The sequence below is a fragment of the Hipposideros armiger genome, unplaced genomic scaffold (assembly GCF_001890085.2).
Source record: "Hipposideros armiger isolate ML-2016 unplaced genomic scaffold, ASM189008v1 scaffold_0, whole genome shotgun sequence".
Lineage (NCBI taxonomy): Eukaryota > Metazoa > Chordata > Mammalia > Chiroptera > Hipposideridae > Hipposideros > Hipposideros armiger.
Genome location: NW_017731350.1, coordinates 1,060,092 through 1,087,600, shown reverse-complemented (window position 1 = coordinate 1,087,600; position 27,509 = coordinate 1,060,092). Strand labels below are relative to the sequence as shown.

General features: G+C 48.9%; 1 protein-coding gene across 1 annotated transcript in view; it reads left to right on the top strand.

Annotated features, from left to right (window-relative positions):
* PLB1 (phospholipase B1) overlaps positions 1 to 27,509 on the top strand; it is a 91,500-nt gene that overhangs the window by 50,405 nt on the left and 13,586 nt on the right. The window contains exons 29-46 of the mRNA XM_019658242.1: positions 2,677 to 2,720; positions 3,293 to 3,401; positions 4,782 to 4,833; positions 5,217 to 5,297; positions 5,842 to 5,907; positions 6,726 to 6,826; positions 7,855 to 7,936; positions 8,605 to 8,709; positions 9,775 to 9,870; positions 10,423 to 10,494; positions 16,384 to 16,449; positions 19,598 to 19,658; positions 20,210 to 20,268; positions 21,965 to 22,032; positions 22,299 to 22,342; positions 22,560 to 22,659; positions 26,198 to 26,249; positions 27,240 to 27,320. Coding sequence (XP_019513787.1) covers positions 2,677 to 2,720; positions 3,293 to 3,401; positions 4,782 to 4,833; positions 5,217 to 5,297; positions 5,842 to 5,907; positions 6,726 to 6,826; positions 7,855 to 7,936; positions 8,605 to 8,709; positions 9,775 to 9,870; positions 10,423 to 10,494; positions 16,384 to 16,449; positions 19,598 to 19,658; positions 20,210 to 20,268; positions 21,965 to 22,032; positions 22,299 to 22,342; positions 22,560 to 22,659; positions 26,198 to 26,249; positions 27,240 to 27,320 — 1,339 coding nt within the window. The remainder of the gene's footprint in view (positions 1 to 2,676; positions 2,721 to 3,292; positions 3,402 to 4,781; positions 4,834 to 5,216; positions 5,298 to 5,841; positions 5,908 to 6,725; positions 6,827 to 7,854; positions 7,937 to 8,604; positions 8,710 to 9,774; positions 9,871 to 10,422; positions 10,495 to 16,383; positions 16,450 to 19,597; positions 19,659 to 20,209; positions 20,269 to 21,964; positions 22,033 to 22,298; positions 22,343 to 22,559; positions 22,660 to 26,197; positions 26,250 to 27,239; positions 27,321 to 27,509) is intronic.

Here is a 27,509-nt window from a genome sequence, read left to right as displayed (position 1 = left end):
GGTGGTACAGTCTGGGGAAGTGAGGTGACCTGCCCAACTTTACAGACAGTTCAACCGGACAGTCCAATCTTCTGCTAAATATTTCTCTCTGCAGCAATGGAAACATTCAGCCATTGCCCTGTTTCTTCCTACAAGTGAGGTCCAGTAAGGTCTAATGTTTCAGTCTTGTAATTCTCATTCCAATGCCTCATATATTCAACGGCTGCTATCCCTTTAAACTCTTGGTTCTAAATGTTTCAAATACCTGCCCCAGTTATTATATTATAGACCCACATGTGTCTATATGTGGAAGCTCTGGGTCAGAGTCTGAGAGACAGCCTGACACTTGGTAGAATGCTATTTAGACTAGTGTTTCCCAAAGTGTGCAATGGAACGCCAGCCCTGGCCATGTTCCTAAAGACGGCAAAATTCTTTGTGCTGTTTTTTGAAAACATTACCTACTGTATTCTTTCTCTGGGGAATTCACATGCATGCTAGCGTATTAAAGGCTGCGAGAAGCCCTACAATGAAGACACCTGTCTAAACTGCAGCTGGGTAATTCCATGTTTCCTGTAATCGCAGAACTCTTTCTTTGTTTGTATACCTATTAGCATCCCTCGCAAAAAAAGTCCATGAAGTAGACTGATCTGAGAAAGGCAGTTTTCTGAAACCATGAAAGCTTCTGGATTAGGAATACTAGGCAATGAATGGGAATACTAGGTAAATAAGAATGCAATCTGAGCCTTTTCCCCCAAAGAAACAAAGCAGAGAGAGGGGAACTTGTAGAGAGTGGGCAGGGGAGAAGTGGACCCAGAATTCTTGGGAAGTAGGTGGCTGTGAGCAGGGCCTACAGAAGGAGGCTTGCCTGTTAATGTTTCCAAGGCTCCTTGACCTGTAAGGATCATATAGCTTCATAGTGTGGCAGGCCCAGAGGTCGTTAGAGCACTGCCTTTTCTTCAGTTGAAATAAGTTTGCTTGCTTGGCACCATGCAAAGGACCAAAATAAAATTTCCTTACCAAAAAATGCATTTCTTTGGCTTGTTAATGAGGAGTTCAATCTCACGTTACTCCTTTAGCAAATGTTATTGAGCATGTACTCTGTACTTCCCTGTGCACTGTGGGTGACAACAGATGAACAAAGCCCAGCGATTGAGCTCATAGTACAACATAAATTACACCAATCTGAAGGTCTCATGTAGACGAGCTGTTTCATATAGATCTATTTTCTTTCATGTTTCACATAGTTCTGATCCAAAGGAAGGCTTAAATATTTGTGCTCCATATTTATTTGTGTAATTCATTCTTTTCTCCTGGAAATGTTCACTCTAAAATGGGCTCAGAGAGAGATTTCTGTAGCCTGTTGGTCTTGATCAGCCACCACATTTTGTTTTAGAACAAAGATACCTTTAGACAAGAAATACCTTTATACAAGTAGAACGGATTTGACCATATGTGTGTTTATGTGTGTCTCTATGTTTATGTTTACATGTTTATTGAACGAGAAAGGGAAGCAAAGGTAGAACACAGGGATTAGAGAAGGTGCATGATTTATAATTTCCTTTCAAGTGTGAAGTCTTCTGATTAAATGCTTTTTGTCCAAACAAAGAAGGATCGAGAAGCAGCTAAAGCAGCAGCTTTTTGCGGTTAGAGAAGAATCTTGGGCTCAAACAAATGCCCAACCTCCGGTCAAGTTAGGTTCAGACATCTGCTAAGAGGTGGGAGAGAGATACCTGAGTGAGGTCAGAAGGGCAAGACTTACCTGGCTTCTTTCTCCCCACCACCTGGGGCTGTTGAGCCTTTGGCTTAAGCCCTTGACCACCCAGGAATGAAATAGTCAACTTCATTCCAAGCATTCCTTAAATAAAGAACAGCCATGACTTTGATTCATGGCCTGTCCTTTGGAAGTCTCCACTGGTGGGCTGGATGCTAACACGGTGATTTCAAAATCTATTGGCCTGGAATAATATGCTGGGATTGAGGAGGGTGGGGCAGAAGAAAAATAACAGCAAATACAATACCTCTGAACATTGGACTTTGTTAAAATAGAAATACTTCTTGCTTCCCACATGTATTCAATTTGAATGCATGAAAGGAAAGGAAATTTTGAGTGTGTCCTGAGGTTAGAATGAGGGCCATAAAACTCTATTAGATTAGATAAAATTAGATTGGGCATTGGAAGGCAGTGAGAGGCCATCCCCCAGAACCTCCCAGTGGAATTTACCTCACCACTGGGCAGAGAAGAGCTTATACATTTTCTAAAGGTTTCCAGCTCAAGCTGGTTTTTAGCTACCTTTATGGGTTTTAGGTCCCTTTAAAAAGTTAATGAACCCCCGTGCATCTCAGCTTCCTACTCTCTAAAATGGAGATAGTCCCATCTACCTCATAAGCTCGCTGAGAGATGTGAGATCATTAATATAGAGACTCTAGTTCCTGGCTGGGCACATAGTATATACTCAGCTAAGTGCTCTCCCTCCTGATGTGGTGAAGAAAAGAAACAGCCCTCTTTTGCCTTCACATCCTGGATTTGGGGGAAAACAACCCACTGGGGAATTTAAATTTTCTTGGAATCCCTCAAACAGAGATGGGTGTAAATACATCGTACAGGTGCTGATGGTGTGGGCGCTAAGAAAGATGGGGGTGCTCTTTTGTAAAACTTGTGTACGATTCAATCTCACTGGCTTGCTCACTCCCTTACAGTTCGGGAGGAGATGGCTCCCTGGAGAACGTGACCACCTTACCAAGTAAGTAACCACCAGGGGCTTGAGTCTGTCCACTCCTTGCATCTGATCCCCAGCCTTCTGGAGAGTGCCCTCAGCTAAGAAAGGAGGGAGTAGCATCTTCCTTCGGACTACCATTGAAATGGGAGGAGAGGCCCATGGACAGGCGGCTGAAGGGGTAGTATAAACACTGTATTTGGAGCCCAGAGACCTGGGTTCAAGGCCTGGCCCTTCTATGTGCTTGCCAGGTGACCTAGGGCAAGTTGCCAAACATTCTGGGCCTCAGGTTTCTTCAACTGGCCCGGAGGGTGCAGAGACAACCAAATGAAACAGGATTCTCTGCATAATCCTCTGTCAAAAAAAAAGAAATGAAATGAAATGGAAAAAGAAAAGGAAAAAGCTGAGAGGCTCTTGCTACCTTGGCCCACCCTGTCGTCAAGTCATTTCAACTCAGGCCCCAATTCCTGCTTGGGCACACATTCCGCCTGGGCTGCATGAGGATGGTGACAGCTCACAGTGGGGACCCTAGACCAGAGAAGATATCCTGGCCTTCCAGCCTGAGCTCTCTGTGTCCTGTTTGCGCCTTCCTCTTCCAGATATTCTTCGGAAGTTTAATGGAAATCTCACAGGCTATGCCGTGGGCACAGGTGACGCCAATGACACAAATGCGTTCCTCAATCAGGCTGTTCCTGGAGCCAAGGCTGAGTATGGATTTAGGGACGGGGGCCTGTGGGATACGGAGTGGGAGGCGTGTGGTCCCCTTTAAGGCTGTAATACTGACCTCCTATACGACAGGCACATTTATCCATTTACAGCAATGATTGGAGAGGCTCTCCACTGCTCTTGCCCTGTGACTAACCTAGAGGACAGGACCCATGCCCCTAACGGCTGAACTCCTGACCTTGCTGTCATGTGCAGCATGCTCTAATCATTCAACTAACTGACCAGCCTTATCCAATGTTTAAAACTTGCCATGGCATGATGGCGCTAGAGAGATTCACTTACTCCAAAGCCTCACAAGCGGCAATTCCCCCAAAAGATCCGGGCATGCTAACCAAATGGATGGACAAGCCAGAATCTCCAGCCTTAGAGGCCCCGGGGGCAACAGGTCATGCCCTCTGCCTAACCCCACTGTGGAGCTAACAGGAAATGCAGCTGAGAAGCGAGAGGCAGCTAAAGCAGAAGTGCTCAGCCTCCTAGAAGGATCTCCCAGGGAGGCCTCTCACCCTGGCCCAGCGGTCCCAGCAGCCTGGGTTCCCTTATTCCTGGCCCAACTGTCCAAGCCTCTGTCACATTGTCACTTTCTTGCTCAGGCCCACACCCTTCTGGTAGATGGGCACGGCCCCTATACCTGTTCACCCAGCCTGGGAAGACCCTTCTTGGTAATAGGTGAGCCCACCCTAGAGATCACTGTGCTGTGGATCGATCTCACCCAGACCTGTAACAGGGGCCTGAACTAGCGGGGAGCTCAGGATGCCCAAGATCTGGTCCCACCCAGGCACGTGGACAGTGTATATTGATTTATTCCCCATCTCTTTCTAGGAGAAGCATTTAGATAAGTTTATTTAAAACACGCACACACACAAACAAATATCATATACTTAAGAGAAAAATCACAGGGGGCAGAAAGAGGAAGCAACTCTGTCAGTATTTTTATGGTTATTGTGCCTGGGCATCAAACTCTCAGCTTCCTGGCAGCCAGGGTAAAAAGAAAGAGCATGCTAAAACTTTCATAGATCTAATTTCAGGGTCTAAACCAGTCCTCAAGGGAGATCAATGGTTTCCTAGCATGGAATCTTTAAAGACCTTTTGCATGTGGAGTCCTGGGAGGGAGACCATGCACCACAAATGTAGTTGGCAGTACATTCGACTATAGCTTTAGGACAGACACACAACTGGCTTTTCAAAGGGTTATTTGTTGTAATCACTCTCCAGAACAGGCAAGTCGCTCCTTGCCCTTGAGCCTCAGGGTCTCTGCCAGCTCATGCAGTGGGGACAATGCCATGGAAACCTCTAGTTCAGGCCCTTTAGGAGGAAAAATCCAGGCACTATTCCTCAACAGGACTGATTTCTTCTCCTTCTCAGGGAACTTGTGAGCCAAGTCCAGTCTCTGGTGCAGAGGATGAAAAATGACCCTGTGAGTCAGATTTATGTTTATTTTTAAACACAAATTTTCTAACCCATCAAAGTCTCCAGATGGAATGGTCTGTCATGAAAACAGTGAGCCTCCTGTCATTAGAGGCATTCAAGCAACAGTAGGACAGCCCTTATTGGAGGCCCTCTGAGGAGATTATGTCAATGGAGTGAGGTTTGTGGCTGATCACAGTGACCTTGAAAGTCCTTCCTGATGCTAAAATTCTGTGGTCTATAAACTCCAAATTTTTTCAGCTCTGAGATTCTGATCCTATTTCAAGTGGGCAAGGAAGTCTTAGAGGGCTGAATGGATTTCCTAGAGCTGTGGTGTTTTGTTGTTGTTGTCTATTTGTTTGGATCATTAAGCATTTTCCTCCCTCTGTGCAGAGAATAAATTTCCATGAGGACTGGAAGGTCATCACGGTGCTGATTGGAGGCAGTGACTTATGTGACTACTGCACGGATTCGGTAATGGGGGCCGGCCAGGCCTGCTCATTACTCCTGACTTTGACCTTGGAGATCCTCTTTGAGAACAGTCTCTACAATCAGCCCTAGGATTGTCCAACGAGACCTGTGTGTGTGTGCGCATGCACATGCACAATTCACACGTGTGCACGTGCACACATGTGCACCCGCACACTTCTTACCCTGTGACCCTCAGGTTTCTGGCTCCACCACCATGTCCCAGGTGGTGTGAGGTAGCAGGTGGCAGACAGATGGTGTTTCTACCCCGCTCTATTACAATTCCTGAGAATTCAGAAAGAGAAGAAACTGTAAACCCCAAGCAGTAGGAGGGAGGGCTTTAATTTCTGCTTCTGAGCTAAAGCTCTGGCTGAAGTTTCCAGTCTTCTAGCTGGCTCAGCGTTGATAACAGTGAGTAGTCAACTGCTCATCTCAGATTCTGACGTGATGAGCTGGTGACAGCTGGAGGCCAGAGGGAGAACAAGTCCTTGGTGCTGGAGACAGAAGGGCCCTCTCCCCCTAACCAGCTCTCCCTCCCGTCTCTTCCTAGAATCTGTATTCTTCTGCCAACTTTTTTGAGCATCTCCGCAATGCCTTGGACATCCTGCATAGAGAGGTGGGTGGTAACAGCTCAAGCGTGGAGGGGGTAAAGGTAGATGGGGGAAAGAAAATGAAATGCCCTCTCCCCTGAAGGAGACCGCCAAGGGCATGGGCTCTTTCCCTTTTTAGAGGTTGGGTCCTACCCCCAAGGCAGCCTCGTTCCATTTGGAATCAGCCCAGACGGATCTCAGGCTTGAGGAAGGGAAGGCAGTGTATGCACTAATTGTCCCCCCACCACTACCTGGGACATTCCCTTGTGGCCGCTGCAGCTGTGTGGCTCCAGGCTGGGCACTGTGCTCTGGGCCATAGGATGTGTCTAGGGCAAGCCCCTCTCTGGTCCTGTGCCCAGCAATGTGCTCTGTCCCCACCCCCAGCATAGGCAAGCTGCTCCTATGCTCTGACCGCCAGATGCTTCCCTTGGGGGGCTGAATCCCAGGGCCTGCTGGGCAGAACCAGTCCAGGTTGGGACACAGGGAATTGATCAAGGACTAATGTCCTGGCAAACGAGGTACCTATCTCACCAAATTTAAAGCTAATGGATTTGAGTTCACAAACTGATGGCTGAACGGACCTGAACTCTCAGCATTTAGATTCGTGTCTGCCATATTGTCCCACTCCAGGAGGTGCCATCCACACTGCAGCCCATGTGGGTGGCATGGCCTGCAGGGCCCTAGGTGGTAGCCCTGTGGGGACACCTCCCCAGAACTCCACTCAGGGACAACTGAGCTGCAGTTCTACGGGGACCTTCAGGTCTGTTCCCACTTCTCAGGGCTGTAAGGCAGCGAGAGGAAGGAGGATCTGGAGACCCTCTCTCACCTGTGGTCTTGCCCTCAGGTGCCCAGAGCCCTGGTCAACCTCGTGGACTTCATGAGCCCCAGCGTCATGCGGCAGGTGTTCCTGGGGAACCCCGACAAATGCCCAGTGCAGCAGGCCAGGTAGGCAGGTGTTGGCTGCCCCCGGCTGGAGGATCACTCACCCCCCCCTCCGTCTGGCTCATGCGGCAATGACTCTTTGGGGCCTTTGTAACTTGGTCTGTCCATGTGTCCAAGTCTGTAAAGGGGGTCTTGAGCCAGGACCACCCCTTTCTGGGAGGTTGGAGCCATGCCCCCTCTTATCCAACCTCAGGGTACCAGAAGGAACCTCTGATATGGGGAAACCCAGGGGGAGAGGTCAGGTCTGGGGCAAAGACTAGTACTTGAGAGACAGTGTGGCCCAGCCTGTGAAGGGGTAGCATGTACGGTTGTGCACGTACGTGCGTGGTCACACTGAAACAGAAGGTGAGGAGATGAGATGCACAATCCCAGTCACCTTTGGGGAAGAAGCAGATTGGGGAGGGACACAGGGAATTTCAGATTGGGAGGGTTTGTTTCTTACACTGGGCGAGAGGTACAAGGGCATGTGCTTTATTATCCTTCATACCTTATATGTACATTTATTTAACAAATGCTTTTACAGAACTTACTGTGCACTGGGTACTATCCTGAGTGCTTTAGAGATAATATTTCTTTTAACACAAACTATATTTTATGGGCATGAAATAATTCATAATAAAACACAAGGGGTGGGGCACTAATATGAACTAAGGAGGTAGCGGAGGGCGCGAGCATCAGAGGCCCCCAAATACCAGCTCCAACACCAGAGGCTGCATTTTTGTTTTATTTTTAAAAATTAAACATTGCATTTTCATTGCCTAAATTCATTTGCTCAGAGTAATTTGCTGCCAGCCCACACACCTGTGATCCAGCACTTGTACAACGTTAATATGAGAGGGTGCTCATCCATACACCCTTAGGACCTGATCCGGTCCCCACGCCAGGCCTGACTCCTGCCCCTGAGCACGTGCGTCAGAGCCTTAGGCCACATGTGCTCCTAAGCGTGGGCTGAGTGAGGGCCCTGTGCAGCAGAAACAGCCCATGGCCAGAGCTTTGGCTCCAGGTCCTCCTGCCTCCCTCTCTTCGTGCAGCGTTTTGTGTAACTGTATCCTGACCCCTCGGGAGAGCTCCCAAGAGCTGGCCAGATTGGACGCCATCACCAGAGCCTACCAGGTGAGACCAAGAATGGAACCATTCCGTGTGCCCTCTCCCGGCTTGATTAATACTCCAGCCCAGAGCCACCTAGGGGAGACGCACAGGGGTGGGAAGAGTTCAGGGTTTGAGGGAGTTCTTCACCATCTGGGCCCTTTCCTCTGCCCCACCTGGTTCAGGTGTCTCAGGCACCCCGGTTGGAATCATCTCAAAGGAATTCTGGTGGCAGAGCCCTCATGGCCCAGCTGCCCATGGCGGCTTAATCCTAACACCTGGCCTGAAGAGAGCAGTAAACCTGGATGTCCCATGGGACTGCCTTTCCCTCCCCTGCATCCTGGGGGCCCAGCTGCCCCCACCCCCTCAACAGGCAGACCACCAGTAGGGAGGTTGCAAGTCTCAAGTCTGGGGGGTTCCCTCAAGAATTCATAGGTTTTTATTCTTGTGGAACTTCCTGCCTGACCCTTCAGAGCTTGTAGTTCACTTAAAAGCAAAACAAAAAGATGACCTAACCTGTTTCCAGTTTTCTGGAAAGAGCTTTGCAATCAAATGTTTTTGTGTTCTCAAGGGAAGGGTTGAGTTAGCACCCCCTCCTCAGGGAGATGGGGACAGGGACACTGCCCACCCTTGCCCCAGTGGGCTCTCTGGCCACCTAGAGCCTGTGCTGAAGGCACCCATGCGTGTGTCCCCAGAACAGTGTGCGTGAGCTGGTGGAGTCTGGCCGCTATGACACGCGGGAGGACTTCTCCGTGGTACTGCAGCCCTTCTTCCGCAACACCCGGCTCCCCATCCTGGAGGTACGCTCCCTGCCCCCCACAGTGGGGCTTCTGGAGGGAAGAGGAAATTCAGGGCAGAAATGCCAGGTGCTTCCATGAGAGTGTGAATAAAATGGGAAAGACACAGGCAACTCTCCAGGTGATGGTCTGGTGGGTGCAGCCCCCTTGAACAGCTGAGCTGTATTTCCAGAGGCAGCCTGTGTAGGATGTTCTCATTGGAGAGCAGCCTCCATTTTATTGAGACCTACTATGTGCTTGCCATTCATGAAACCTTCACAACTACCTTTTAAGGTGGGTTTTATCATCCCCATGTAATGGAGGCTCAGAGATGTGAAGTAGTAGCCTTCCTAAAGTCATATAAGAAATATGGGACAGAGAGGCAAGATTTGAATGTGCCCAGCTCCAGAATATTTATTCACTTTCTGCCACACATATGAGATTGCAGCCATAAAGGAGGGCACTGGGTATTCAGTCTCCACCCTGGTTATGCGCTCTGCCTGACACTCCCACTATGAGCAGAGAAGCTCTGTGAGAGGACCAAGGTGGGCACTTGGTTCTGTCTACCTGGGCCTCCTTCCTAAGGGCCTCACCTAACCGGAGGGAGCTTCGAGCAACCCTGAGTGCCTCAAGAGGGTGGCATGCTGCCCTGGAGTTGGCTTTGCCCAGGCCTGCCCTGTCCTTCCCACCAAGACCTCCGGGACCAGCTGGTCAAAGGCTGGGAATAGCTTTTCCCAGCTGGCTGGCCAAGACTTCCTCAGGGACTAGATCTCATTTCCCCGGTCATGGCATGGGTTAGGGCAACATACAAATGTGCCTAAAAACCAATATGGCACCTTTTTTTTTATTAAATAAGGGGGCTTGAGGGCCAGAAAGGAGGATGGGGGTTTGGGGCCACCAAGTCTATTGATCTGTGGGATTGCTCTGATCTCCCTCTTGAGGTGAGCAGGACTTGTGGAAGGCCAATGGCTCGGAACACTCCCAGGGGACGGGGGCATTGAGGGGTCAATCCCAAGGTCAGGCCAATCAGCTGTGGCTCCCTCTACCATCTGCACCAACAGGATCTTGAAGTATATTTCTCTCCTCCAGGATGGACGACTAGATATGTCCTTCTTCGCCCCAGACTGCATCCATCCAAGTCAGAAATTCCACTCTCAGCTCTCCAGAGCCCTTTGGGTCAATATGGTAAAATAAGTGGTGTGTCCCTGGTCCTCTGGGGTTCTAGTCTAGAGCAAAGCTTCCGCCCCATTGAATGGAGCTTGTTCTTGGCCTCCCTTTGCCAGCAGGGTTATAGAGGAGTAGTGGCTAGCACATCGTTAGAAGCCTATAGAATTTTAAAATATGGAGTCTTGAAGATCCCAGGATCAACTGTCCCCGCTTCTCTGTGCTTTGAACTCAGATGAGGGACCCACCCGTTGCATGGATGCAAGGCAGAACCTTCACATTTCTTCAACATTGTCTATGTGCTGGCAACTGTGCTTGGCAGTTTAAGCCATGTTGTCTCATTAAAGTTTGTCCACAGCTCTGCTAGAGCATTATGAGTTTATGAGGAAGTTGAATCCTAGAGAAGGTGAGAGACACGCCCAGCATCCCACAGCTGGCAACTGGCAGAGCCAGGAGTGGAAGCCAAAGCCCCTGAAATCAAGTTCAGAGCTTTCCCACTGCAGGGTGCGTCCAGGGGCTGCTCACTTCAGTGGAAACAAAGGAGCACACCTGTGTCTCTTTCTTCCCAATCAGCTTGAACCACTAGGAAGGAAAACGGATACCCTGGACCTGACAGCTCATATACCCCTCTCCTGTCCCACTCAGGTAATAATGAAGGGCCTGCTTTATTCCTCTCCAGAAACCCAGAGCTCTGATCTTGCCCTTCCCGCTTCATTCTCCAACACAGCTTTTTCGTTGCCCATCTTGCCCCTCGGCTGGGAGCAGATGGACTTTGGAGGATGGAAGGAAGTTGGTGAGAATAGAAAAGGGAGGGGAAGGTACAGAAGCACTTATTTTGGGGGAATGGACAAAGCAGGCGGGAGAGGAGGACTGGGACCCAAGCAGATGGAAAGGATCAGGGGGAGAGAGCTGGATTCTTCAGAAGGGGAGGCAAGGAGCCAGCAGGATGGCGAGAAGGCTCGTTTTAGCAGTGGCGTGGGGGGCAGATGGGAACGCTGGACTGCAGGTTGAGGCCTAGCGAGAAGCCAGCCAGGTCAGAAGTTGTGGTTAGAAGAGGTACGGCCTGAATTGGGCGTTTCCAGCAGGGTTAGGGTCAAAGAGGAGAGCCCAGAAGCTGTGTGGAGGCGGGGCGAGTAGGAATGGCCTTCTGAGAACTCCAGTGAGGGCTCAGCTCCTTGTAAGGAGGAAAATGCAAGCGGTTGTTCAACTTGATTTCAAATCTAGGGGTGAGGGCAGGTTCACGTTCCCACTGCCTTCAGCTGCCTTTTCTAGGCCATGTCTTATGGCTTTTTAACCAAATAAGGCCTACACCCGAGAGCCTTCAGCAGCAATAAAGCAGAAGGGCCTGACCCAGTCTGGGAGGCTGCGTTTCCCTCCTGGGCTGGCTGCTGCGTCACTGGCTCCCACCCTCCTGGCTGACCAGGGAATGGCCCTGCAGCTCCCCCGTGTGTCTACCAGGGCTCCAGGGAGGGTGGCAGCCCGGCCAGGACACATGTACCCTGTCTGCTACCTTCCTCACCCGTCTGTGACCCGGGCTGAGCCTTGGGTGCCTTCAGCCTCAACAGGAGAACCAGAGTGATGGGGAAAAAGGGTGATGTGGAAGTGAGGGCAGTGGCAGCGGAGGGCTCAGTCCCTGGGTCTGGTGTTCGGAGCAAAGGAGATAGTCAAATGATGTAACAACTAATGCAGCACGGATGCCTCCAGTCCAGTCCAAATGGTCAGATGCTGGTCAAAAGGCTGGGGCAGGTGTACATGGTTTCATTGCTAGACCCTGAGCATGCCTAAGGGGTTCTAGGGGAGAGGCCGGGCACCCTCTGTAGTGTGGGCATTTGAGGACTCAGAGCAGAGGCTATAAACCACACAGGAGGTAAGTGTTTCAATATTTTTACAACCCATATGGCCATACTGAGCATCAGCCATGGAAAACCCTCTCTAATCTGCCAATTCAACCTTCCATTAAAAAATAAAAGTAATATCTTGTTCCAGGGAGCATCATTTGCTCTTCCTCCCCACAAACATTTATTAAGTATCAGGTTGGAGCCTAGGCACTGGGTCAGGGAGAGCCCTGTTACCACACGACTCAAGGTGACCATTGCCCCAGACCAGACAAGGAGCCCGGAAAGGGTGCCACTCCGCCAGCACACTCAGTGGGGTTTGCTCCTCCTTCTGGACTGAGCCTGGCTGAGCCATCAGGGAGCAGAGAGCAAATCCCGCCTCCTGGAACCATAGAAGCCCCGCCTGAGAGAAGCCGTTGCCAGGCAACCCCAGAGCCCATTCCCAAAAGCTCCATCTGTTGGCCAACCCAATTTCACTGCACCAGGCAAAGTAGCATTCTGTGTTCCTCGGGTCCATCTGCTCCCTTTCGTGTGCCTTGGAGCTATATAAAAGTCCACCAGCATTTCCGTGTTAGCTGACAGGGGCCAGGCAGCACATATTTTAGTGCTAGCTGTGTCTAAACATAGAGGCAACTGGCAGGACCCAGCGGGGAGGAGAGGACCAAGATGGAGTGAGCACTAAGGAGCTTTCTCAGCCTCCAAAACCCTGCTCCTCCCCAGCCCCAGTCAACACAAATGCATTCTGTCCAGACAGGCTGGGCATTTAACAGCACTCCATGGATTTCTGTTAGACTTTCAGGTGGGACCAGTGATTTTACAGTGAACTTTTGAATAGCCGCTCTGTGCCCTGTGACTAGTTGTCCCCCTCCTGCCTTCCTTGCCTCTCTGCCCAGGGCCACTGGCAGTGGCTCCTCAGGCTTTGAAGGATGCAGCTGAAAGACCAGCACAGTCCTTTTTCAGCTCTTATTCGTCTACCTTCTCTAAGCATTTGGCTAACTACCTCCTCCATTTGTTTCCTGGATGCGAAAGCACCTCCATTGTTCTGTTTTTCTAGTTGCTGCCCCTTCTCATCTCTTTTAATGACCCGCGTTCCTTCTTCCAGCCTCAAAAATGTGGACGTTCTCCAACTTGCATATCTCAGCCCTATTCTCTTTTCTCTCCCTCCCCATCCCCTTACTCTGAGATTTGTCCATTTCCAGGGTTTCCTGTTAAATTCCTTTGCATGGGACTCCCTAGTCTGTCTTCATTTCTTATTTCTTCCCCAAACTCCGCCTCTGTATTTCTAACCCTTAAGAGCTGTTTTCCCCTTGGATGCCCTATATGGTGTAAGGTTACCCAGAAGGCAGCTTAAATGTATGGTCAGGGCATCAACAAAGCAGGGGAACCAAAGAGAGATGGAAAGAGGAGGAACAGAGAGGCAGAGAAAGAGAGAGGAAGCCGAAATAATTTTAAGTGACATTTCATCCAATCTTTTATCCTGGGAAAAGCAGAGGTTTGTTGGATTCCCTTGTAGGTACTTATTGTTTATCAGTGTTTCTATTTTGAATGACATATGGGAAACATTATTATCTTTTGAATTCTTCGGACTTCTAAACCTCTGAATCCTGCCCTGACTTCACCATCACCTCAGACTCAACAAACCATTCATTCAGAAAATAATTTTTTAGTAAAGAGTGTCAAGATCAGAATGAAATATTTGTCTTCCCAGACTCTCTGATCCTTAGGACTTTCCTATTCCTGTCGCTCTTACTGTGGTTGTCACCGTTCTGCCGACGTGAATCATCAGGCAGGAACCCCATCTCACAGGATTCCTCCTAGTGTCCCTCAGGCCTGCCCCTCCCTTCCATTCCCATTGCCACCCCCCCAGTGCAGGTCCTTATCACTGTGTATGTTAAAGGTTATCTGGTCCTACCTCCCCTCCATAAAACAGCAGCGAGTTGTAGAATCTTAGGATCTCAGTGGGGAAGCCCTGAAAGTCCTGTTTATGCAATCTCTCATAGAATAACTGAATGATTCTACCACATCCCTCCCAAGGCATCACCACAGCCTCTACTTAAATTCCACACTCTCAAGGCAGTGCTTTTCAAACTGCCAAGTGGCTACCCATTAACAGCCTAGTAGGTCATGAACCAGCGTGTCTGGAATGGCATGGCATGGCATGGCAGGGCATGAAATCAGAAATGTTAGAGAGTGTTCCTTGCAGCACTGTTACATCCGCCTCCCCTCTACTACCACCACTGCCATGTTTCCCTGAGTCTTCTCCTCAGCCCTCTCAACCATTTAGCGCAGACAAGCCTTCCAAACCCTGTCTCATGTAGTAGGTATGTCTCCTTGGAACATGGCCCCTCTTTAGGTTGGTGCCCAGACCTGCCTGTACGTTCCAGTTTCGTCTGAGTAGCACAGAACAGAAAAAGAAAAAAACAACCCACCACTCTTTCACTGTGGAACTTTACACCTCGTAACCCAGCCAAGACGAACATGACCTTTTCCCAACTGACTCACGTTGCTGACTCATATCGGGCGGCTGTCCAGCTCTGCCCTGTCCCAGGCAGGCCATACCATCTTTGCACAGACTTCCTTGTGTTGGCATTTAATAGGCTTCACTTTCCAATTACTAGTGTTACAGATGGAGCCTAAGAGAGCCGGTCACACTAAGTGGAATCCCTCCTCCGCATAGTCCGCTCAGCTCCAGGCCTTTAAACACCTCTGACTCACGCACGCAGCACACGGCCAATGGTCAATTAAACAGGGTAGTCTGCCACTCCCCTGGACCTGTTCTCAGTTCCCGCTCTGGCCTTACTCCTCACCGCATTCCAGTGTCTCCCTAACCTCTAACCCCTTTGACTCAGTCTCCTCTCTCTGGCCCCTCCCCCAACCCTTAAATCACGAGACCGGACAGCCTCTCCAGTTTGACTGTCGGCCCTCCCAGAAGGGCAGGGTGCATCCCTGCCCTCTGGTTCTTCCTGTGCTGGCCACTCTGAGACTGGCTCCAGCCTCCAGACCCTAGGCCCCATCAGGGCTGCCTTGGAGCAGGGGGAAGGGGAGAATATTAATTATTGACTGCCCCCTCCACTGAGTCTCATCTTTGAGGACCATACATCCCCAGACTTGCAGCCATTCCTCAGCAATCACAGCACTTACTGGCCACACTCTTCTTGGATGCTTCACTGCCAGCCTGTTGCTTCTCATGCCCTCTGCCTGACTGGGATATAAGCCTCTTTGTATCCTGCCCTCATGCTAGCAACTAGAACACTGCTCTGAACACAAGGGGCCTCAACAAACGTGGGTCAGTTATTACTGGAAGGCTTCCAGATTGCCCCCATCTGATGGCGAATGCTCAGGGGACGCTAAATAACAGTAGCTGGAGACAAGTCTAGTTAGCCGTGGTGACATGCCATTGTAAGCCCTCTTTTGCCTCGTCTGTGCGGAGGTGACTGCTGAGTCCCTCTCCTCTTTCTCTCTGTCTGACCAACAGAGTCTTTTGTTGACTTGACCCCAGTGTGAGGAATAGAACCAGGACATTCCTGGTCAGGAAGGCTGGCCAGGTCAGGCCCCAGCTCTGCACTGACTGCTTGCTCTCTACCTGGAACAGGTGCCTTCCCCAGGCCTCAGGTGCTCCTCATCTGTAAAGGGGAGGCTTTCAGGGGTTGCAAACTCAGCTATGATACCAGGCAGGAACACAATGGTGTGAATGAGATTGGGCATGAGACAGAGGAAGTGGTAGGGCCAGAACTGAAACTTCTGAAAGCATTCAGATTCTTCTTCTCTCCTCTCACTTCTCCTTCTTTGTTAACACTATTCAGGCCAGAATAATGCAGAACAAAACCAAATGTCTCCTGGAAGGGTTCAGCCCATGGGCCGTCAGTTTTCAACCCCTGGAACTGATCTCTAATGACCTCTCCTCCAACATCCTGGTTCTTTCTTCCTATCTCCATTTTACTCCCAAATTTTCAGACCATGGCCCTCCTACTCCACTGATTGCATCTAGTGAAAGTGTTGACAGCCTGGACCATTTGGTATTTCCAGATCTCTGTCTTACTGTTTCTTGCTTCACTATCCTTTTTACGATTACTTATTACCTTGTTTTCCCCACTTCTCCTTTGCCTACTCCTTCTTCCTTCTTGAGTAACCCATCACCTGCAGCTGAATAGACTTGGACTCTTGACTGGGCTTATGTGAAAACCTTTTGTGAAATAGACAGATGGGTGGGGAATGAAGAGGATGTTTCTTGAGGGAAAAACGTGACCAAAGTATATGAAGTCAACCTGAAGGGGATGATACACAGTTCAAAGGAGTGGGGAGATGGGGGGGTGAAGATATTAAAATATATTGATAATCATAATACTTTTTAGGAAAGAAAATAAATGCTGTAATGTGAATCTCTTGCCAGAGAAATTACAAAGGAAAGAAAATAGATTATTCTGATCATTAGGGAGATGTTCAGTTGCGAGGGTGAACACAAAAGCGTAGAGCATACATGGAACCCTTTTTAGGCCATTCATTGTGCATCCCTTGCCAAAGCTGCTTTGTAAAACCCTCAGGGGAATGAATGAAATTGCATTTATATAGTTCTTTCTATCTGAGTGCAGAAAAATCGTGCTAAAGAAATCTAGAAGACAAGATTATTAGTTTTTATCTTTCCTAAGCAAACTTCAATGCTGTCAGATAACCTCTCCCTGTGGTTTCTTTTCTCTCTTAGAATGAGCCTTTCCTGAGAACTCTCCGGAACAGCAACTACACACTCCCCACTAAGCCAGCCATTGAGGTAACCTCTGATGCACATCCGCCTCTCTCAAGGACAAACCATTTCCACCTGCCAGTGACTCGGGGTGTGATGCAGGTTTCAGGGAGTTAGCTTAAGCAGAAATGTACCCTTCTTACATACTGGAAATTGGAATGTAAAAAAAAAAAAATTTTTTTAATGTCTCCTGAACCACAAAGTCCCAGGATTGTCCTAACATGGTTCTCAGTTGCTTAGCTGACATCAGCAACCAAAAAGAGGAAGTACCCATGGATCAGTTTTCTTTGACCTTTGCATAAATATCATTTCTGATTAGGCAGCTCAACCTTTCAAGAAGGGATGAAGGGGAGGTAGTAGGTATGATGTTCCATTGACTTCCTGTAAGGTAGGAGCCAGGTAGAAAGAATCTCAATTCCAGGGGCTTTTTTCATTAGGAAGCTGACGCATATCCAGGAGGTCCCCAGGGCTTGTTTGGTTCAAGTCCATCATACTGGCTCTGAGGAGCTCCAAAGGATTTAGGGCCCATGGCTCTCAGGACTGCTCCTCCAGGCTTGCGGGACAAGCCTGGTCCAGACCAGATCTGTCAGCCACCAAGACAGGGGCTCAGCCACCAGTTTTAGTATAGCACCTATGGCATGTCCAGCCTTGTGTTAGGAGCTGGAGGGAATTCAGGAAAGTATCAGACATGGTCCTGCCCTTGAGGAGTCAGAGGTCATTCCATACTGAGCACCTATTATGTGCCAGGCACTGTTCCAGGGAGATAGAGCAGAAGACCAGACAGATGGGTCCCACCTCTCGTGGAGCTTACAATCTACTAAAGGAAGCATTTAATAAATAACTAAACACAGTCACTTCAGTCAGCGATAACAGCCGTGAGGAAGGAGATGCAAGAAAGTGTGACGGTGCAAGGAAGGAGTGGCAAGTCCCATTGGGCTGGGCAGGCCAGGTCAGGCCTCTCTGAGGAGGAAAAATTTGAGCTGGGACATGCATAATAAAAAGACAGCAGCTATCTGGAGAGCCAGAGTCCCAAGCAGGACCAAGAAACACAAAGGTTCAAAACTGGAGCTGAGTTGGGTGTGTTTAAGGAAGAGAAAGGTCAGAGTGGCTGTGGGCATATGAATGATGTGGAGAGTGGTGGTATCAGAGGGGCTGTCAGGTTGTCATGCAGAATCTGAATCCTTAAGTAGGAAGGTTGGACTTCAGGTGGAAGCCATGGGAGGTTCTAGGAGAGGGTGTCATAATCTGGGTCACCTTTTTAAAAGATCTTCCTAACTAGTGTGGAAAATGGATTGGGAGCACCAGGAGTGATTGAGGAAGGACCCTTTACAGGCCAGCTGAAGCGTTGAGACTAGCCTATAGGAATTATTGAAGAAATGTTACATTCTAACTTCTGGAGTCCCAGCCACGACAGCTTCATGGCGGGGCTAATGCCACCATCCAGCCACTCTGGATTCTCTCAGGCTCACATTAGCCCAAGAGAGGCTTGTCTTAGGCAAACCACTGACCAAAACTCATTGTAATTGAATGTCAGCTCTGTCTTGTCAATGAGGCATTTATTTATTTAACATTTAGTTATTGGATGCCTAAATGCAGCAGGGACTGTGCTAAGTGCTGGAGCCACAAGGTGAGCCAAGTGTCTCTGGGCCTGCCCTCTGGGATCTTGTAGTCTCACGTATCTTTGCTTTTGCTGCTAGGAGACGTAGAAACTCAGTACAGGGTGGTGGGAGGTTTTTTTTTGTTGTTGTTGTTGTTGTTGTTGTTTGATACCTTGCTGTTTAAAGGAGCCATAGACAGGCAACATCAACATTACCTAGGAACTTGTTAGAAACACAGAGTCCTGGGCACCACCCCAGCATCCTGAATCAGAATTTGCATTTAGCAAGAGCCCCATCACATTTGGACGGCTGGTGTACGATGCAGTGTGTGGTTCTCCCCAGTGACTGAAGAGCAAGCTATGCTCACAGTCCAACCTATATCTGTTCATCTACATGGAACCTACTTGTCTCTGGCTTACCAGCCATCTGAGGTATTTCTAAAGTGCTCACAGCTATAGAACTTTTTTTTTAATTGATTTTCCCTGATATTTGTCATTGGTCCACGAGCATGTTCTTGATTTCAGTAGAACATCCAGACAGAAGAAAGAATCCATCAGTGTGATAAATTGATCAATCCCTTGGAATAAACTGAATTATGGATTAAGCAAATAATATTTAAGAGAAGTTTCATTTTTGCTCCCTTGTGAGAGGAGTATGTTAACAAGGCTTATCTCCATCATCATCTGACTAAAACAGAAGATTTGAGCTTCCAAAGCCTCTGGCAGTCACACCCCCAAGGAATCAGCCAACCAGTCAGTGCCTGTTTGTGAAGCCCTACTGTGTGCTCATCACTGGGCGTGTCCCTCGAGCTCTCCTGGGGATCTGCAGGTGTTTGGGACTCTGAAGAAAAGACTATTTCTCCCCAACCTGCTGGTACCGGTCATTTCTGTGCCCTCTGCCTCCCACCACATCCTTTTCTCCACCACCTGGAAAAGGTGCTCTGTCTTGCAGAGACAAGGGGATCTGACTGAAGGTATCCAGGTTATCGGCATTAATTTATACACATCCAAGGTAGCGGTCGGCTATTAAGTTAAATGTGAAAAAGGATATACATAGGTACAGAGAAGATATGCGAAAACCAGGAACGTTGCAATTGTAAAAATGTCATGTTCTTTTCCTAAAAATATTTTAATTGTTTTTTCAGCCCTAGCATTGCAATTGGTATCCATTAGCTTAATGGTAAACAACAACAACAACAACAAAACTCACCCGTAATCTCTTATTAGCCATCCAAATCTGTGTTCCTCTGGGAGGCCACCTGTAGCATGACTGCACTGTTTGTCCCCTGCTTTGGCAGGACTGCTGGTTCCATTTAAGAGTATAGGTACATTGAGATGGGAAAGAGTGTGTGAATGTACAAGTGCGTGCCCACACATTGTGTGTTTTGTGCATAGGGGTAGGCAGACCATTTTCTCCTCTGTAATTTCCCTCACAGTCCATCTACAACTAACAGCTCTTACTGTCACACGATCCCCCACAGTGACAGCTCTAGCCTCTGTGTAAAATTCCTTAGCTAGTGCTTCTTGGGCTGAAGCTAATGAGTGTTGGACATTGTGTCTTTCCTCCTCTTGATTTAGAACTGGGGCAGTGACTTCCTGTGTATGGAGTGGAATCCTTCCAACGATGTTCCCACCTCAGGTGAGTGAAACATCATTCCTTCCTTCAGTTAAGGGCCTTGCTAAGTGTCAGGGTGGTGGAAGACCCTACAAACGCACTTTGAAGCCTTGAGCAGGCCTCGCTGGTTCCTATGCAATGCAGATCTAAATCTGGGGCAGCCCATGGAAAGCTGCCCTGCAGCCATTGCTGGGCTCCCTGACCTCTCCATAAATCACGCTTCTCATCTCCACTTAGTCCCAGTGGCAGCCCCTCAGGCCTCCCTGCCCAGTGAAATCAGAGATTGGGGTCCTTCGCTATCTATGCTCATGACTCCCGCAGCTGGAACTTAATCTGGTCCACTCCAGTCTGAATCAGGCTTCTTTCAGAATGGACTATAGCCATCAAGCCCATTACCTTCAGTGCCTTGGTTGCTCTGAATGGATGCAAAAGGCAAATTTGTTAAAGCCCTAGGCTGGAAATAGGTGTAATGAGGACCCGTGGGACTAGAACAGAATCTCAGGCTCCTAGTCAAGTGTATACTTTTAAAGAAAGCCCTCCCCCTGACCTTCCATCTTTTTGCCTGTCTATCCTAGTCCATGAGCTCCGACCAGCAGACATCAAGGTGGTAGCTGCCCTGGGTGACTCACTGACTGTAAGTACTGACTGAGCTGTGCCAGGCATGGGCACCAGCCAAGTTCTGTGCAGAATTAGCTCTCCCTCTGCACCGGGTCTGTATTAAGCATTTAGCGGACACTACTGAGAACCTACCTGTCTCAGGCACTGAAACACAGCCAGGCGGCCACAAGACATCACTAGGCAATCTAGAATGCCCTGCCTTCTACCCTTCTACTGTCCCACCCAAACACCGCCTCTTCCATGAGACCTCCCTTCCATCCCCAGGCAGAAGCCATCCACCCGCCTTTCCCCACTGTCCCCAAACATTTCATCTGCGCGTTAAGGTGCTCATCCAAGTCTTCCTGCCTTTATTAAGGAACTCCTCTCCATCTTCCTGACTCATAGAGTGGTGGGTCTTATCCACACTTTACCCAGCGCCTCCTCACCCCATTTAAAGATGTGTTCTTTGGGGCAGAGAGAGCCCAGTTCCTGCAGACAGCGCGGTTTTGCTAAATGAATCATATTAGCCAACTATTTAGCTATTGCTGTGTACGAGACACTCTGATAGCCATTTTGAGGGGAAAGAAGTATAAGACATATGTAGTCATAACCCTCATGAAACTTGTCCAGCTGGGAAAACAAGAAACTTACACAGAAGGAGCTACACAGTCATATAGATGACATACAGGAGTTTTAAAATCAGGTATTCAGTTCTGCAAAAACAAACAACTTGTCCATATGTGTGTGAATGTGTCTTAATGTTGGTATGAACATGGAGAACGTTGTGGGAGGGTATAGACCAGGCTCTTCATCACTGATCAGCTCTGGTTGGTGCGTATGTGTGGGTAAGGGACGAGGAAGGAATGGAGAACCTGCGGCAGTGGGCAAGATTACTCAGGTGGGAGGTAGATTATCAATTTTTTAAAAAATCTTTGTATCATTTCACTAGTTATGGTGAATATGTATTATTTTTGTAAGTTTCAAAGAATTTCTCTCCTTTTTAAAGATAAGGCATCTAGAGAAAGCTTTACAGAGGAGGTAGAAACTGACGAAGGTCTTAGAGATTGAATTCGAGATTTCAGGGCTGGACAGGAGGGAGTTCAGCATCTTGAACACTTCTGTGTTCAGCATGCCTGGAAGGGCTGGGGTGGGTGGTACTGAGGCAGGCCTGTCCAAGGCCCTCATACTTCAGATCCGTTTGCTTAGACCTGAAGGTTTATGTGGATGGGAAAGGAGGGCATGGTGAACTAGGGAAGGAAAGTGGAAAGCAAATTATGGTGAGCTCAGAACGCTGGTGAAGGGGGTTTGCTTTGGCCCTGTGGGTAACGGAGATGCACTGAAAGGTTAGAGTCGAGGAGGTATGAAGAAAAAGATATGCTCAGAAGAGCAGGTGGACAGCCTGGGGGGGCAGGGAACAACCACTGGAGGCTGTGGGGCCAGGTAGGAGGCCAGAGAGTTGTTGATGGCAGGGAGATGAGAGTCTCATCTTGGAATATGGCAAAGAAAGAAAGATGTGGGAGCTAGAGAGGTTGGGAAGGAAGAATCTTGGTTCTTCTAGGACTTGTTTACTGGTGTGTGTAGAGGAATGGGGAGTCAGGATGACTCAGAGATTAAATGGCCTGGAGAAAAGCTGGTACCAATTTCAGAAAAGGTAAACCCAGGTCCTGGCTGCTGCACAGGGGCAAGGAGGCCCTTTCCCGGTGCCCTAGGAGCTTTCTCTTTTCCTTTCACAGACAGCGGTGGGAGCCCGCCCAAGCAACTCCAGTGACATGCTCATGTCCTGGCGGGGACTCTCCTGGAGGTGAGGATATTCTCCACTTATTTTCTATTGATGATGTTCCCCCAGAGGGGCACGGGTGGTGTGCTTCCCTGTCACTCCTCCAGAGAGGAGGCCGGGTTCCATGGCCCAGCTCTGAGATGCATGGAGACCCCCCTGATGCTCATGTCAGCCCTAAGGGTGATGGGAATCATGCACCAGGTGCAGACTCTCTGGTCCTGACTCAGAAATATGACAACGTGTGGAACAGTAGGTCAGAGGATTTTTACAAATGTGTTTCTCTTCCCCAGCATTGGAGGAGATGGCAACTTGGAGACCCACACCACACTTCCCAGTAAGTAGCAACACAGAGAAGCAACATCAGCATGACCCTAACAACCCTCACTGAGGGCAGGGCCTTCCCCCTGAGCAAGGGCAGAGAAGGTTATGTGCAAGGATGAAAGTCAGCCAGCCCTGAAAAGACCTGGAACTCCCCTGGCCCCCACCTGTGCCCCAACACTGCATGTCCACCTCCCTCTCACCTGCTCTGTCTGCTTCCTCCCTTTTAATAGACATTTTGAAGAAGTTCAACCCTCATATCCTTGGGTTCTCCACCGGCACACAGAAGGAGACTGCAGGACTGAATGTAGCAATGGAAGGGGCCCGAGCTCGGTGAGTAGACGTGGGTAGAGGCGGGAGAATAGAGAGCAAGGCTGGGAGATCAGGGCAGTGCCTGGGAGCCTGGCCCCAGATGGGCAGTAATAGCTGCCACGCACAGAGCTCTTCTGTGCGCCTGGCCCTGAGCTGACCCCTCACGTAGATTATCTCATGTAATCGTCATACCCTTTGAGATGGGTGCTAGCATGAAGACAACGAGGCCTAGAAAGTTCCCTGAATGGTCCATGGTTATCAGAGCAAGTTCTCAGAGGAGCCAGGATCAGACCAGGCCGGATGCGAGCCCTCGTTCTGCCCACTGTGCTGTTACAGCAGGAGAAAGCACTTGGTGGCTTGACAGGAAGCACGCCATCCCGCCCCGGGGTGCCGTCCTGCTGACTCCAGCTGACCTCCCTGACCAGCGGAGCTTCAGGTCAAATGTTCAGGGCACTTCTCAGCACCTCAGGAACTCAGTGCATGACCCCGCAGACAGCCGCCCTTCCTCTCCCCGCCTCGCCTCAGAGCCTCCAGTCCTTGACTTGAAAAAGCTGTTATTTTGACATTAGGGAGTTAGATATTTGCCCTCCAGCCCCCTCCTGCTCCCCCCTCCATTCCGAAACAGCATGGCAGTTGTTTGTTTTCACTCAGATTTCTGTGGTTGACAACACCCCAGATAATTAAAGCTGAAATGCCTGACAGAGTTCATCGATTTTCTGCACGGAGCCTACTGGGTATTTGCTTTGTAGCAGGATTGCTGCACTCAGATCACCAAGGAAACGACACTGGCTTGGCTCACTCTGTTTATAGGGAATGTTCCTTTCAGACACGGTTGGGAGGGTTCAGACTCACATTTGTTTGAGTCTCTGAGCCACAGGAAGCATGTCAGTTCCTCAACGTCATAAGCAAGAAGAACTTATTTTTTTCTGCACAAAGCTGGGCTCCATGGGCCATAATGTCAACATCTAACTGCTGTTATCACCATTACTAACATCATCATCATCTCATCATCATTTTATTATTATTCTACAACCCAGGCTTTATTAACCAGGAAGTGATTCCTCAATCTGTTGACATTCAAGCCCCTTTCCCCTTCTCCTTTCACTTCTTTTACTGACTTTTCTATTTTACTGCTGCTTGATGCTTCCACCAGAATGAATCAGTGGCAGGGGAAGTAGCCAAGACATGTAGCTTCTTCTTGGTGTCTCTGTGTCCCGTGTTAGGGGAAAGGAGCGTAAGCTACTGACTGAAGTAAGCAAGGCTAGAGAATTGTTCTGTCTCTCCTTTATCTGCATTCTGTCGCTTAGTATGGTGTGGATAAAAAAAGATAAATCCCTCAGCAGAGCAACTAGGATAATGGAATCTGGGGTCAGACCATCTGTGTCCAGATCCCAGCTCCCAGACTTGCAGGCTGTGTAATCTGGGGCAAGTCACTTAGCATCTCTGAATCTTAATTTCATCATCTATAAATGGGGATAATAATAGTATGTACTTCTCAGGGTTACAAGGATTAAATGAGATAGTAATCCATGGAAAGCATTTAGTACAGTATATAATCTGCATGTAAAAAAAAAAAGTTTGCCATTATTAGGATATTTAGTTTCAACATCTCATTCAACATCTAACTTCCCTTCCATCAATCAATAAGAATTCATTGAACACCTTCCAAGGGCTGAACCTGGAGCTGGTGACTAAAAGATACCAAAGAATCAAAAGGTAAGCTCTCTGCCTACAAAGAGTTTGCTGACTAGTTAAGGAGACTAAACAAATAAATTTTGGGGAGAAAAAAGTGTTGCGTATGTCAACATTGCAGACAGAAATGATTTTGTACTTTGGAGTACCACCAACAGAAAAATATAGAGTGCAGACTGGGCAATTCAAGTGCAGATGCACACCCAGAAAGGACCCCAGAAACCATCTAGTCCAATTTCTTCATTTAAAAAATGAGAAAAATTGAACCCTAGCAGGATTTGGTAACTTGGGCAAGCTCACACTGCAAGTTTGCCACAGAGCTGAAAGGAGAACCGCAGCCCTGTAACTCCCAGAGCAGGGCTCTTCGCACCAGGATAGAAAAGGAAATGGAGGATACATGAGCTCAGAGAGAAGTCTCACGGGGGAGGCAGGACTTGCTCCGAGCTTGCGGGTGGGAAGAACATGGCTCAGAAGAGGGCCTGAGGAAGTGGGCTTTCCTCATTCCCCTAGTGCTCATGAGAGCTCATCACCCATGAATTACTCTAGTCACATCTTGAACCTATTAAAAAGTTATAGGCACTTCTGTGGTCACCTTGAACCAGGACAGGCTTTCTTTATAGGCTTCTGATATACCCATCCATAACAATAGTATATGGGGCGTGAGCTGGATGTGTAAATGAGACCCAAAGGCAGAGATGGTACCACGTGTACTTGGCCATGTGCCCAACTAGTGGTGGGCAGTAGATGGCCATCCTGTACCAGTGACTGCTTCTATGACTTCTTCCAAGGAAGCCTCTTTTGGCGGTATCCCTTTACTGACATAATTTCTCATACACATATCTTTTTTTAAAAAAAGCTTTAACATACAATACACTGTACACTTGATAAGTTTTATATTTGCATATACCCATGAAACTATCACTGCAATGAAGACAATAAACACATCCACCACCCCCAAAATTCCCATGTACCCCACTGTAATCTCTCCCTCCTGCCCCTTTATTTCTGCCCCACTCCAGGCAACAACTGACCTGCTTTCTGACACTTAATTTTCTAGAATTTTACATAAATGGAATCACAAACTATGTGCTCCTTTCTTGCCTAACCTCTTTCACCCAGCACAGTTATTTTAAGGTTCATCTATGTTGTCGTGTTCGGCAATAATCCATTCCTCTTTATTGCTGAGTAGTACTCCACTGACATACAGATCTCATCCAGAAGCATTCATTTCCTTATTCATGGCTGACATCTGGAAGACGAAGGGAGAACGAATCCTGTCCGTTTCTGTCTCCTCCATCTTGTTTTGTTGGGGATGGGGAGGGGGGAGGGGGTGAAGAATGGTGTGGAAATCCAAAGTAATTAGAAAAGAAACACAAAGGGTTAAAGGAACAGAGCATGGGACTCAGAAGTAAAGGCTAAAGGAGTCATGAAGCCAGAAAGGAGAAAGCTGAGGGATAATTTAGGGCTATGACTTTTTTTCAAACATACAAAAGGTTATTTTTAAAACAGGCAGCCGAATAAGAAGTGAACAGTCTCAGCTTGCAATGAAAGAGCTGGATGACTATAAGGCAACATCCCTGCCGGGGAGGTTGAGCAGATCCCACCTCTAAGGGGCCAAATTGGACAGGCCTATAGAAAGGTTAGCCCGTGGCAGGGTCTGGAACCCTGTGGCTCCCGGTCCATGGCACATCTTTGATTGTTACTAGGTTGAGATTTCTTGAGAATCAAGCCTTTCAATACATTCGGAAGGAATAAAGTTTATATAACATTTGTCTTTCTGAAACACATCGTTGCCAGGCCAAACTCCTACAGCTTGAGTGCTTGCTCCTGAGCCAGTTCTAATGTCCCCTTCTCTTCCCCTGCCTAGGGACATGCCAACCCAGGCCCGGGACCTGGTGGAGCGAATGAAAAACAGCCCTGTGAGTACAGGACCCTGGGTCTCCAGCTGGGGTGGGTGTAGCAGCCCTAAAAGAGCCCCCCTCTGTACCACTGAGCCCCTGCTCTTGGCTTGTCTTTAAGAGGAGCCAAACAGCTACAAGAAGCAGGCCTTACCACAAAGGTGCCCTTTTTGCTGCCCCACCCCCACTTCGGCCTCAGTTCTGACACCCCCACCCCCAGGACCAGCTGCAGGAGAGAGAGATGGAGCAGAGAGCTGGAGATCGGTGGCCTTGGTCTTGGCCTTGGCCTCTGGCAGCTTCCCACTTTACCCAGAGTTGGCTTCACAGAGCCCTATTATGTAAATGCTGGATTCTAAAAATAGGCTTTTCATTCCAGTCCTTCCTCCTTCCCGCTCACCAGGCCCCTCTAAACCCTCTCACTACTACTTTTTTTTAATGCTCTGCCGTTTATGCCTTGGAATTCAGCTTCTGGCAGGACTCCTATTATGGTGGTGGCTGAGTGGAAAGCAGGCTCTTGGAGGGGCCTCCCAGCCCCCACCCCACCTCTCAGTCCACACTGGGCTCTCCCTCCAGGCCCCTCCTGGGCCCCCTCCCTTGTCCCAGACTTGAAGAGCTCCCCCCAAGAGGCAGCTCTGGGCTTGTGCTGCTAGCTGCTTCTTTTGCCCTCAGTTCCTCTGAAGGCCTTTAGCTCAGGTTTCAGGGGTGTGTTAATGTGCTCACTTTATATGGCCCTGTAGCTTTCTGAAGAGGATTTCAAAGGGAAAGTAGTCCTCCGCAGCGTGTAAGCAGATACACACGTACACACGTGAACGTTTTATCTGCCTATCTGTCTGTCTGTCTGTCTATCTATCTCTATCTCTCCCTGCCCCGGCACTAAGGTGAGGGAGGCTCCACTTGGCATCTTCTCTCCATTGTGATATAGAGAGGGTGAGAAGGACTTGGGGCCTGGTGAGGACCACCTGCAGGGGCCCCCCAACAAGCCCTATACTTAGGATCTTTTTTCCCCCTCAGGAAATCAACCTGGAGAAAGACTGGAAGCTGATCACGCTCTTCATTGGGAGCAACGACTTGTGTCATTACTGCGAGAATCCGGTGGGGCCCTGAGCAACCCCACTGGGAACCTGGGAAGGGAGCTGCTGGCCAATGGCATCATCCGTGCCCAGGGCCCTGAGCTCCCTCAGGCTCTCCCAGGCACCTGAGTCTGCCCAGGCAGCATCTGGCTCACACATGCCCCATGAGGCCTGGCCTTTCCCACTGCTGAGAGGTCCCTGGGAGAACACT